The sequence below is a fragment of the Notothenia rossii genome, assembly GCF_949606895.1.
Source record: "Notothenia rossii genome assembly, chromosome: 6".
Lineage (NCBI taxonomy): Eukaryota > Metazoa > Chordata > Actinopteri > Perciformes > Nototheniidae > Notothenia > Notothenia rossii.
In genome coordinates, this window is record NC_136909.1 from 9,692,701 (window position 1) to 9,705,290 (window position 12,590).

General features: G+C 40.2%; 1 protein-coding gene across 1 annotated transcript; it reads right to left on the reverse strand.

The window, feature by feature from the left end:
* Positions 1 to 4,534: 4,534 nt before the first annotated feature.
* smn1 (survival of motor neuron 1, telomeric) lies at positions 4,535 to 12,571 on the reverse strand. Its single transcript, XM_079688832.1, has 8 exons — positions 12,389 to 12,571; positions 11,809 to 11,880; positions 11,588 to 11,701; positions 8,288 to 8,479; positions 6,465 to 6,653; positions 5,374 to 5,448; positions 5,066 to 5,173; positions 4,535 to 4,785 (listed from the first exon to the last, which is right to left on the reverse strand). The coding sequence occupies exons 1-8, from the start codon at positions 12,434 to 12,436 to the stop codon at positions 4,729 to 4,731; spliced, it is 855 nt and encodes a 284-aa protein (XP_079544958.1). The 5' UTR covers positions 12,437 to 12,571; the 3' UTR covers positions 4,535 to 4,728.
* Between the last annotated feature and the right edge of the window lie 19 nt (positions 12,572 to 12,590).

Genomic DNA, 12,590 nt, shown 5'->3' on the forward strand with positions numbered 1-12,590 from the left:
AACACACAATGCATCGGAAAGTGGTGACTTTGTTCAGAACCACAGCATTGGAAAATATATATTTAAAATATAGCGTAGGAAAAAATCATCAACAACATTAGGCTGCTTTTACATTAATCAAGTAGCCTCATTTCGACGATTCCTTCAACTTTTATTTAAATCACATACCAATCATTTTTGCCATTTTTTTTGCTACTTAGTTAACTTAGTTTTCTACATTATTTTCTTACTTAAAAATGGGTTGCAAATGAATCATGTACATGCAGCTTCATTCTATTTGAATAGCGTTTTTTCGGGAGTTTTATTTGTACTGATGTGTAGTAATTTTGCCACAATACAGGCACTCCAAAGATTCAAATTAAAATGATTAAAGTACGTTCAAAGTGAGAGCATTACACTCCAACCTAAGTGTGCATCCTGCCTACTAGCAAATGTCTTCGTTATGTTATGTTAAATTAATCCACAGGTTTGAAAAATACGATACAAATCCAAGTTATCAGAATAAGGTTTATTGCCAAGCAGTTTTTCACCTACCAGAAGTTTGCCTTGTTGCTTTGGTGCCAACAATAAACACATTAACATGGAAAAAATACAATAATACATCACATTAAATAAGCAAAATATACAATGAAAAGATGTACAAAATGATGACAGTTCAGTACCAGCAAAACTTTATCGAGGATGTGCAAAATAAACTTTAATGTAATGCACTAACCTTTTAATGAAGCCTCCTGCATCCTTGGCTGGCACATTCATATATTCATAATTATTTTAGGGCTGTACCATTCCTAACCTTACTTGTTTGGTATGCTTGGAAAGCTCAAGGATTTCACTAGAATACATATGGATGCAAGAGATGTTTGACTGAATAATGTGCCTTAGAGTATTGAATCCAGCATGAGAGTGCGGGGGTCAACAATGCGTGAGGAGGTTAAAATCACTTGACATAGCATATCACATAATAAGCATGCAGATAAAAGAATCCCCTTGACCTGTCAAAGCATCAAGAGCTTTTCAATATGTTCCATTCGTACTCTTTGGCCTCTGAGAATAAGTGTTTCCTTTGTACCAATAATGCAGCGTACTTAGAGTCCTGTAAAGCGGGGGGTATAGGTTTTGCCTTCATCTTATAACATTTTATTTATGAGCCTCTGAACCAGGGCTTGAAGATCTAGCAGGAATGTGAATCTGATCTGCGGCGGCACCAGGTCTTTACTGGACCTGCTGTGAGGGGAAAGGTCAGAAGGTCATTGAGGTGACATCCACATTTACAGAAGTCGGATTGGAAGTCCAAGACTTCTCGGCCCAAGTCTTAGAGGGGCCCTATTCTGCTCATTTTCGATGTTCAGATTTGTATTGTGTGTCTATACTGTGACATGTCTTCACTCCCCATGCTTTAATGTTCAAAAAGTTCTTTATTTTTCTCATACTGCCTATGCTGCAGCACCTCTTTTCACCCTCTGTCTGAAACCAGAGCCCAGTCTGCTCTGATTGGTTAGCTGGGCGGCTCTGTTGTGATTAGTCAACTGCTTAGAGATGTCCCGTACGATATCACGTACAATGTGTTGGAGTGCTAGCCAATAGAAGTGTCAGTGCTACGTGGTGATGTCACTACGTTCAGGAAGTAAGCAAAGGAGGCCTCTGGAGGGAACTTTGGGATTTTAGCCTTTGTCAACCATTACATGCACAAAAAAACACACTACTGGAAAGGGAAAACCCCCAAAAGCTTAACAGGGCTGCTTTAATCTAGGCCCAAGAAGGTGCATTTTACCCGGATAGGGACTAACATCCAATTCAGACTCTTTAGACACATGAACTGTCCACCCTTGGTTTGTAGTAGGTGTGTGTTTGGCTGTTCATTCGTTAAGGTTTAAGTACCAGTACACAGCCTAATATCGACAGTACATCTTGCTTGAAATGCTTCAACGTAAAGAAACACTTTTTTTTTACGAGCAGATCAGTGATATTACAAGAAGTGCTCGGTAGCAAGAAGCCGGTTTTCAAAGCTCTATTCATCTGTTTTCTGTAGATTCACACACAGCGTAACCTCAACCATGACCTAATGTATTAACAGAAACTATCCAAGTGAAGAATGTTCAAAGAGAGAGGAAAGCAGAGGCTACACAAAAGCAAAATCATAAAAAGAAAAAACTTTAGTGATGGCAAGCTGGAAATCAATGCATTAAGATAAGATAAGATAAGATGGAGCTTTATTAATCCCCGTGGGGAAATTCAGTAGTTTAACAGCAACAGGGTGAGAATGTAAAACAGGACAGGATAGATAAAGATTAATACAATTAAAGATACAATTAAAGCTATATACAGGTAAGTAACTGTTAAAATAAGAAATGTCATAAACGTATTATTAAATATATTTACATGTATGTGTGTCGATAATACATACATCAGGTTTGTGTTATTGCCAGCCATTGTTAACTGTGATTTTCCTACTATTCACAAACTGCTTTAATTAACGGTGGGTCGGCAATTAAGTCTGAAAATCCACCGTATGGCATTATGGTAATATGTTGTGATGGTAAGCATGTTTTGTTTCTTGAATTATAAACGACTTAATACAGCAATCTGTTGTTAGACTAACACTCATTAGATTGTGTTTATGTTCTTATGAATAGGAAAATACATTGTTGAGCTTCCAATGCTTTGTTTGCATTCGATCGTGTAACACTTTAGAGCTCTATGCTTTCTGTAAAACAAAGTACTGCATGCATTAACATCTAGTGATAAAGCAAAAGCCTCCTCCATTAATAAAGGTGTTAGCAACATAAAAATATTATGACTGTATCTGCAATGAGAGTTTAATGCTCGGTCTCTATGGAAAAAGGGAAAGGGGCTTGTGTTCCTCTAATCTCCCCCCCAGTCTCTTATTTAAAAGCAAGATGTTTGTTGACGTTGGGAGCTTGAGTAAACAGCTGAAGGCGCTGTAACTCAATGTGATCTCTCTTGGATGTGTGTCTGTTTCCTGGAAGGGACAATGTGAAATGCAGATTATGTTTACACGCCTCATGCTGCTCTGGTCAGTAGGGGGTAGACAGTCTCAGGGGGGAGCAGCGCTTTCCCAAGCTAGGTCTTGACCCCCTTTTAACTCCTCGCTGGGCTCCATCGGGCCCTTTGGGCAGCTCAGTGTGCCGCAGAGTCAGGCAGGAAAGGGGCTTATGTGCTGGCTTTGCCGTGGCAGATTTTAAACCCGTCTGTGGGGAACAGATAGGTCTGGTTGATCAGCCCTCGTTTATATGCATATTCTATTTGTAAATCCCTAAAACTAAAAGTGTTCCCTTCTTTTGCCCACACAAACAGGCAGAAACAAAAGTGACTGCCACAGTTAGGATCAGTCACAGCAGGATATAAAATGCCTACCACACAAACAAAGGGGCTGCTCTTCTGTCAGAGATCGTGGCTATGGAGCAGCTGGAAGAACATCACATGATACAAGAAATCAGGACACAATAACGCCGATACACGGAGCCACACAATACTTTTCTGATTGTCTTTCTGCTTCACACACACGTAGAGCGTATGATCTACTGCCTACCAGGTTTGAAGCCGAGGAGTGGGTGTAAACAAGCAGCAAATACTGGAAATAAAGGAAATCTGCTGGAATGAAAGTGCTACAGGCACAGCGAAATGGCTCTGGCTGTTCCCACTATAATTACATGGGGTTTTCTTTATTCTAAATATACACATACAGTAACTATTGCCCTACTTCCTTTACTGTTCCTACATTATTACACTTCAAACATTACAGGATCAGTTTAAGTGATCTAAGTGAATACATATAGGGTGTGTGGATGCTAAGTTATCAAGACAGTAACTCACAATGTGCTCTCATTCCACACAAGCATAAAACACTCCAGTGGTATCAAAACACTTCAATGTTCTTTCTCTTGCGTGTTAAAGCCCTTATGTCTATATTTAAAGTTTTCAAGCTTAAAGGATGTTGCAAATTTGCACAACAGCAGTTGAAACCTTGGCAACCATCAGCCTGGATTATGCACACATCCAATGTGAAAAACATGATGGATCATGTGATGCTGTATTGGTTGGTGGATGAGGTACTCCTCAGGGGAAACGGAGCTCCAACGCAACACATACACTGGAACCATTCTCTGAATTAACTGTGTGGAACGCACCAGAGAGACAGCAAGCAGGACTTAAGTCTGGCTTGCAGTTAAATTCTTAGCATGCCCAGAGACACAAGTGTATACAGCACTTAGAGGCAAAGAGTGGATGTCAGCCATTCTGTACAGGACTAAACAGCAAGTTATTATGTATTCATGACGCATGTTCTTATCACGTGCATACATTATACTAGTCTGACTTCTGCTGGACATTACATGCCATTACATCAAATAACACACACACAAAATTGGATAGATTCCCTTGTGTGCTTAAATTAGCAAAATACCGTGTTGACACATCCATCATTGAACAAAGATACACATACACACACACATTTACTGTCGATTTAGTGCAACTGTGTTTCTATGCCGTGGTGCAAAAAACAACAATGAGCGCGTTATCAACTGTGCTCAGATAGCCTTTATTTATTTAATCTATTTACAAAGAATACAAAACTCTCCTCCTGGAGCTGCGATGAACTGGTGTTCACAGCACGTACACTTCCTTCAAAATCCTTGAATTGAAACAACAAAAATACACATTAGGCACAAAAGGGAGGGTGGCTGAGAAACTATGAGATGTGGAGACGAATCATTTGTGGTGCAGTTTGGTCCACTTGGCAGCTTCTTTGCGTCCTTCTTTCAACCCCTGTAAAAAAGGAATATGATGTTAATATCGCTCACCTTATAAAAATCAAGGTCTCACACCTTTTATGCAGCATAAAAATTAAATAAAAAAATGTCACATTGGAGGGAAAGGTTATTGTAGATAAGCAATAACAGCAAAATGTGTGTAACTACCAAAAACTCCTCCAAATAATTACCATAAACACCCACTGCCCTTTGCTAAATAATGCAAGAGGCTGTAAATATAGGCTGTAATGTTCCTTTATAGCCCATCATAAGTCAGATAGCTTCAGTGCACATACCAAGTAGTATCCAGTGTGATATCCACTCATGTACCAGGAGATCAGCACGCTGCCCAGAGCCTCGTCATCCACCATGTCAGGGCTCATGGGAGGAGGCGGGGGGATCATCTGAAGCAGAGAGAGAGAGAGAGAGAGAGAGAGAGATAATGAAGATGAAAATATGTGTTGTCTGTCAATTACATTTGAATTGATAGTTGTTTCTTAATTTACCAGCTGAAGGAGTAAATGTGTGTGTTTTTACATCAGATAATCAGTCTCTGCCGTAGCTGGTGCATTTCTCTTTAGTGTGTAAGTGTATGCAAACTTACTGGAGGACCAAAAGGCATCATGGGAGGCCAGGAAGGAGGTGCAGGCCCGTGACCACCGGATCTTCTGCTTCCACCCTGATGAAGGTAAACAAACCAAAAGTCATTTTGATAAAAGGGAGAAAAATGGCTCTCAAAACTTTCTTCACTGAACTTTACCTGAAATGAAATATCTACAGTCTGAGGCTTACTAATGTTTGTACATTATGTCCAATCTGCAAGGGAGCTTTGATTTAATATTTATTCTTTGAAAAAACAACCTGTGTACTATTCCTTCTTTTATGGCTTTTATACAGAGTTATGTTTATACAGAGGGTAGAGCCATTAGCATAACCACCAGTTAGATTCATTGCAACCCAATACCACGTCCCGGCTATAAATGCCAACTCTGAGAGGCTGTTGTTTATATGCTGGTTTTATTGTTCACATTGTAAAACACTTTATTGTTTACATTTCATTTGTTATATTATTTTTCCTTGCAGCAGAACTAACCCACTCATAGAATGTATTAAGCCTTCATTTTCTAATCTTACATTTCAAACTTTCTGCGACATTGTGTTTGAAAATAGTCTGTTACCGGGACATTTTCACAAGGCCTTTTGTGGGCGCCAGCAACTTCTTTCAATTGTTTCCGATAAGGAAGCAGCACATGTATTTGCATGTGGCCGACTCGAGGGAAAGCGGCTTATTTCTGAGGGCACCACTGTTTCTGTGTGGACACACCGAGCGCTTCAAGTTGAAAAATATTCAAACTGTTCAGAAAAGCGCTGTGACATCACTGAATAACATGGAATAAAAAGCTTGTTTTTCAAAACAAAACGAAAGCCTGTTTTTTGAAGCCGATCGTCCTTCCCCCTTTCCTCATGTCAGACTGAGCGGTGGAGATTATTCAATGCAAAGTGAGAGAGCAACAATCTTTTCTAATAAATACAATGTCAATCAAGTGTAGAGTAGCACACAAAGATAAAATAACATCAATGGGGGGCGTAGCTGGTTTGTTAGACAACAGTGGTGATACGTTGTCAAGATGGGGGGATCGTACTAGGATGAAGCTTTGAACAGAAACAGGTGCTCTGTGGCTTCTTTCTTCTCACCTGTCTGAAAGCATGCATGGGGGGCGGCCCAGGAGGAAACCCAGGAGGTAACCCAGGGAAACCAGGACCCCACATAGGAGGAGGTTGTCTGTGGCCCTTGGACTTCTGCGGTTTACTGTGCTGAGGTTTGTGTTGGTTGGGTGTGGCTGACCGGTCACTCTCCTCTGTTGACGTTTCTGTCTCCTTTACCTGAGTAGCAGAGACAATATTTTTTTTAGCCTTAATTTTTCATCTTCTTTTATGAGTTTATACACATAGGAGGATTTTCTAAAATATATTTGAATTTCGTTTTTTACCCTTCAAAGCAATAGGGCAAAAACAGAAGAAGAAAGTGTCTTTTGTTCAATTTCTTACAATCCATATCAGATGCTTTACTAATGACATTGTAACCATTATAGTGACAACCCACAGTTTTATTGATAGCAATGTGTTATGTTAGGGAGGCGTGTGGTGCAGTGGGTTGTCCGTAGGTGTTCGGATGAGGGGGAGCACAGGTTCAAACCCCACTGCACTCAGCATGTCGTTGTGTCCCTGAGACACTTCACCCCAAATTGCTCCTGTGGGGATTGAGTATGCAAGTTGCTTTGGAAAAAAGCGTCTAACAAGTGACATGTGATGTAATGTTCATTGCATTCCAGAAGTATTTATTGGATAGAAAATGAAGTACTGTAATTGACATTAACCGATCTATTCTGTCAATTAGGAATGTCCCGATCTCCTTTTTTTGCTCCCGATCCGATTCCGATCATTTGATTTTGACAATTTGCCGATACCGATTTTTCCCGATCCGATCTTTATGCAATGCATTAAGAGAAAAAAAAGCATTCAAGTTGACCCTTAAGGTTATTTTTTTATTTAAATTGGATATTCTATCCAGCATGGATATAGCTTCTTTCTTTCACAGCAGCATTGGATCAGTTCAGTTGTGCAGCATTGGATCAAAACAAAAATAAAGCTTTCAGTACTCGTTAGCTTACTGCTACAATTAGACACTGCGCCCACTCTGTTGCCAGATTTGAGAGAAATAAGCAACCAGGTCTATGAGAACAAGCCCCAAAGAAGCAACACATACATGATGTTGTGTCATTTGAAACCAAAACTAAGGCCTCAGTGAATTTAAGACTTGAACATGGTCATTTTTGTTTTGTAACATTGAATACAAAATTAAAAAAAAGTTTTTATAAAATAATAATAAAAAAAAATCCCGATGCCCGATTTTTTTCTCCCGATTCCGATCTTTTGAAAATCACGTGATCGGCTCCGATCCCCGATCACGTGATCGGATCGGGACATCTCTACCGTCAATAATTAGGTAACATATGTTCAGAAAATGGACGAATAAAAACTGAAAGGATTTGACAGTTTGTATGATTCTCAACACATGCTGTTCATTGAAGCCATTTCCCATTTGTGGTGTGCATATCTCAGAGTGAAACACAGAACCTAGTGTGAACTGTATCATGGGATAATGAAGTCTTTTCCCCCAGGTGAAAGTTGTAGAAGTCTCTCATTGCCAGAGTGATTTGGAAAAGGACTCCAGCTCCTTTTCATAGCGCACAGCGAAATGTAAAGTCGGTGAGCCATTCACAAATCAAGCTGCATGTGTGCAAGGGGTTTTTCAATACTGAAAATATAAATGTGTAGAAAGAACCCTCTTTCCTTTAATGTTTTCCGTCACGCTATTACATTTATTTAAAAAGGGAATAATACTAAATGCTCCCAAACTAAATGAACTCAATGTACCACCGTCAACCTTAAATAAAGAGGCATTGAATATACATTGAATACAATGCAACATGTCTAATGTACACGCACTGCTTTACCTCGACATTTGTTTCCTCATCAGCCTCGGAAATCTCTGTAAGCAAGTCTTCAAGGTTTTGCTCCTCCTCGTTGCCATATCCTGTAAAAACAACTATACAAGTGCCCTTATCCTCGTCTATGGAGGAGATGTTGGCTGCGTAGAGCTGGCCGTCCTCAGACCAGTACGCACTGCAAGAGTCCCCAACCTGCCACTGCAACACACAATAAAAACAGAGTGTCACTATTCTGTTTTGGATGTGTCCCGAGGCCTGTGCTAGGAAGCCGGATCGCTTAGCGAGCTAACTTCAGGGATAACTCTGGGTTTCCGGTCCGCTGGTTCACTTCTTAGCGGGCTAGATAACTTATTCTGAACGGCTAGCCTGCTCCGGAGCAGGATAGGTTCCAGGATAAGAGCTCAACTCAGTGAAAGCACCGCCTGCTGACCAATCAGAGCTCAGTGTGCGGAGTTTAAAGCTATCAATTCATATTACAGGAGAAAGGAAATACAGTTTAAACTGCCGTTGCAGGAAAGACGGCCGGCAAAAATCACCAACTGTGTGAACGTGAAAATGAATAGAATATCACCTCCCATGTTCAGAGCAATCTGACTATTATAACATTAGCGTTAAGAAAGCTTACTTAAATATCCGCCACAACATAAGTAACTGGATCAGAGTAACATTACGTAGCCTACAGTCCGCGGCACTGAGTGCAAACGTCGTGTCCCATTATCATTCATATCACATCATAATATATCATATATTTCCTTATCTGAGTCAGCTGAGCCGTATCTGGTTGTGCACTCAGTGTCACATACTGTATGCAGAAGTATTCATCTTCTGCATACAGAATAATCACGTATTATTTTAAGCAACACATTAAGTTGACGAAACACTCGAGTCAAATGTAATTAAAGTCAGATCCACTCGTGTCTTAGACGGGGCAGTGATATCATAAACCTGTTAATGTACGCATTCAAACACTTTTTCTGTTACCAGCTGTATTCACCTTGCAGGTGCAGCTATGTGGCTTTGATCCTGGATTAAGTGTTTAAGTCAATTATGTTTAAAGTTGAACTTCTTCAGTGTTTCCCCTAGGTTTACTGCCTCGGCAGGGTGCTGCTCGGGTACCCCCCCCCCCCCCCCCCAACAAAAAATGTTTTGAATTTTGAATTGTTGTTATCCTCTGGAGCAGAGAGAGGAGCTGTGGATTATTGTTATTGATATCGTACAGTAACAAAGTATTTGTACATTAAAAAGTAATACAGTACAGTGTTACACTGTACTTTATTACTTTAATTCAAACTGTTTTCCCTTCTTATCATGAAGCCTACACTTCTTCCTTTCATTGATACATTTAAATCACCTGACTACAGCATATAACATGCCCGCTGCAACCCTGTGCTGCTGCTGCTGCTGCTCTCTGCCTCATCCTCTATTGCTTGAGGCAGCTCCACCTCATCTGATCTCTGATATGAAAGCAATCGTGTTCTGATCATATTGAGCTATTGATGTGAGTCTAACATTAAACAAGAAGTCAGCTTGTCATACATTGCTGACGATACATTTTAAGAGGCAATTTGTTGACTCACTGCCGCTAAATGCCGGTAGCATCAAGCTAGCAAATCCTGCATTAGCCTCACATCAACAGGTGTAGACAGAACATCCAATTATCCTGAGCTAATTTACTGAATAAACCAACTCACATCTCCTGTCTTTTTATTCACCCAACTCATTAGACTATTCTCCTGCTGGCGTTTCATTCTTGTTTTCTGTCAAATTCAATACTGTAGTTCAAAACCGCGGTACCTGCTCACCATCTGTGAGCTATTTTTAGAATGCACACACCTGGGCAGGCTGTGTGTGTCCTTCTCCCGTGACGATAACGGCTTGAGGTTAAAAAATAATATTACACGAATTTGAAACTGGGGGGGGGACACAAACGGGCTGACAGCAGAGCTCAGGGCAATAATGCAAATTTGTTTGACTTTTTTACACTTTGTTGTTCTCCTCCTTTCCTTCGCTCTTGTCTCTGATTGTGAGTGTGCATTCGTGTGTGTGTGTGTGTGTGTGTGTGTGTGTGTGTGGTGTGGGGTGGGGGGGGGGGTGGGGGGGGGGGAGCCTCGCCCTTCAGAAACAGAGCGGAGGGAGAATGTGAATACGCAAAGCAGTGGACACTGAAACATGCACATTGGATAAATAACATAGGCGTTTAGTTTATTTAATAAAAGAGCACATGTTCAATGTGAAAAGTGACTGTAGATAGATTACTTCAGTTCCAATATATATATATTTTTTTTTTATAAAAAAAGAAAAACCACCTTGAATTTCAGGCGGGGCTCCGCTTGCAGGGCGCAGCGCCCCGCTAAGACAATGGTAGGGGAAACACTGTTCTTAATATTCGTCCAATATTATAGTTGACTTTTCATTCAGGAAGTATGACTCTGCACTGTCAGTACGCTTGTCCATGTTTTTGATTGGTCAAATGTTGCTAACCCCGCCCCTTTCATTTGAACACGCACTCAGCCGGACAGAGAAACCCTGGCTTGAGTTACCGAGTTAATAACCAGCGTCGCAGGACCGCTTAGCGAGAGTGTGTTTGTTTTTAATTAGGTAAGCCAGATAACTCAAACATATCCAGGGTCTGTTGAACTGGATTCGTAGTACATGCCTCTGGTCTAAAGTAAGCCAAATCCACAATAAGAAAAAGGTTGGAAAAATTGTGAAATAAAATAAATGTGTTATCTTTTGTGTAAAAAGGGTGTGATTTGGATTTGAGTGATGTCACTGATACCTCTACTGACAATAATTACCCTACTATGTTTACATGCACTGGCCCCCCCCCCCTCCCTTAGGGGAATTCAGCCATAAAAAAAAAAAACACTGGACGCTGCACTAGGTCAGAAACCAGAGGAGACTGTGAAGTCCACCATAGACGGACCACTTTTGGACAAAATGTTCTTTCCATAAAAGGCAGCTGGAATAGCCTCCCAACTGAGATACGGGATTGACCCACTCTCAATAGTTTTAAAAGTCAACTCAACTAATCATCACTAAATGCACTTTAATACAGGGGTATCTTCTCTTGCACTTTATGTATTGATACTGCCATTTTGTATTACCATGTTCTAAATACTTGAGTATTCTCTTGCATTTTATGTATTTGTAATGCTATGTTTGTAATTTTCTTAATGTTTTATGTGGAGACTGCAGATGGAAAGTAGGCATATTTCATGTTTTAAGTGTTCATTAATGTGCAATGTCCCTGCCAAATAAACAAATAAATAAATACAAATAAATCTGTAGTCTTTAGTTAGTCACCTCTTTATCTGTATTGGTTCTTTTCCTGCTCTGGTTCTTCTTGTTGTTCTTGCGCTTTTTTCCTGGTAGGTTTTTCTTGGAGGCTTCTGGCTCTTCATCGCCCTTTAGGGCAGTCTGGAACACAGATCAAGATCAAAAGCAAACAAATGAGCGGCAAAACTAAAAACATGTCCCTTTAACTTACACATACAAAGCACACAATTGCAAAGCACCTGTTTTACCTTGAATGATGTGACTGCCTTGTCATAAGCCTTTATCAATGCTGTGTCATCCCATATATCAGAATCATCACTCTGGAAATAAGAACAGATTTATAGCATGAAAAGATTCATGTTCTTACACACATTTCACATTCAATCCATAACAAGACAGATAACATGCAAAAGGATTGTGGGCTCTTTTGTGATTGTTATGCTTTTTTTTGTACTTACAGTAACACTTAAACAGAGTAGCTATTTTATTTAGTCATCCTGACATTGGACCTGTATGGTTTAGCTTTGCATCACTGCACTTTGGAAAGGATGCTACAATAAGTGCAACATAAACGAGCAGCTAAAGCTAGCTCACGTGAAGTCTGTCCAATACAATATATTACAATTGGGAAACATTTCGACAAATGAAACACTTCAGATACTCTATGGATATTTAGTTTTATTGTTTCTGTATTTTCCTCTTTGTTACCAACTAAACCGAGCTAGTTTGTAGCTTAGCTTCCAAGCTCAACAACTCTCCAAATCTACAGCAGCCTTTAAAGCATCGCACGTGTTGTCACCTTATGCTCATTAGTGCATCATAACTGACCTGTCCACCTCCACGAGAAAACAACGTGTCTTTGTATCCATTCGCCATGAGAAGACGTGTAAATGTCACTGCTCAAAGCTAATTGCTCAAAACTAACCAGCAACGTGCGTCGGTAAATAGTGACGTGTGTTCTTATTCTGACGTATATTAGTTGCGACGCGGTGGTTGGCTTGGCAACGACAGTAGCTAGGTTAGCGCAGGT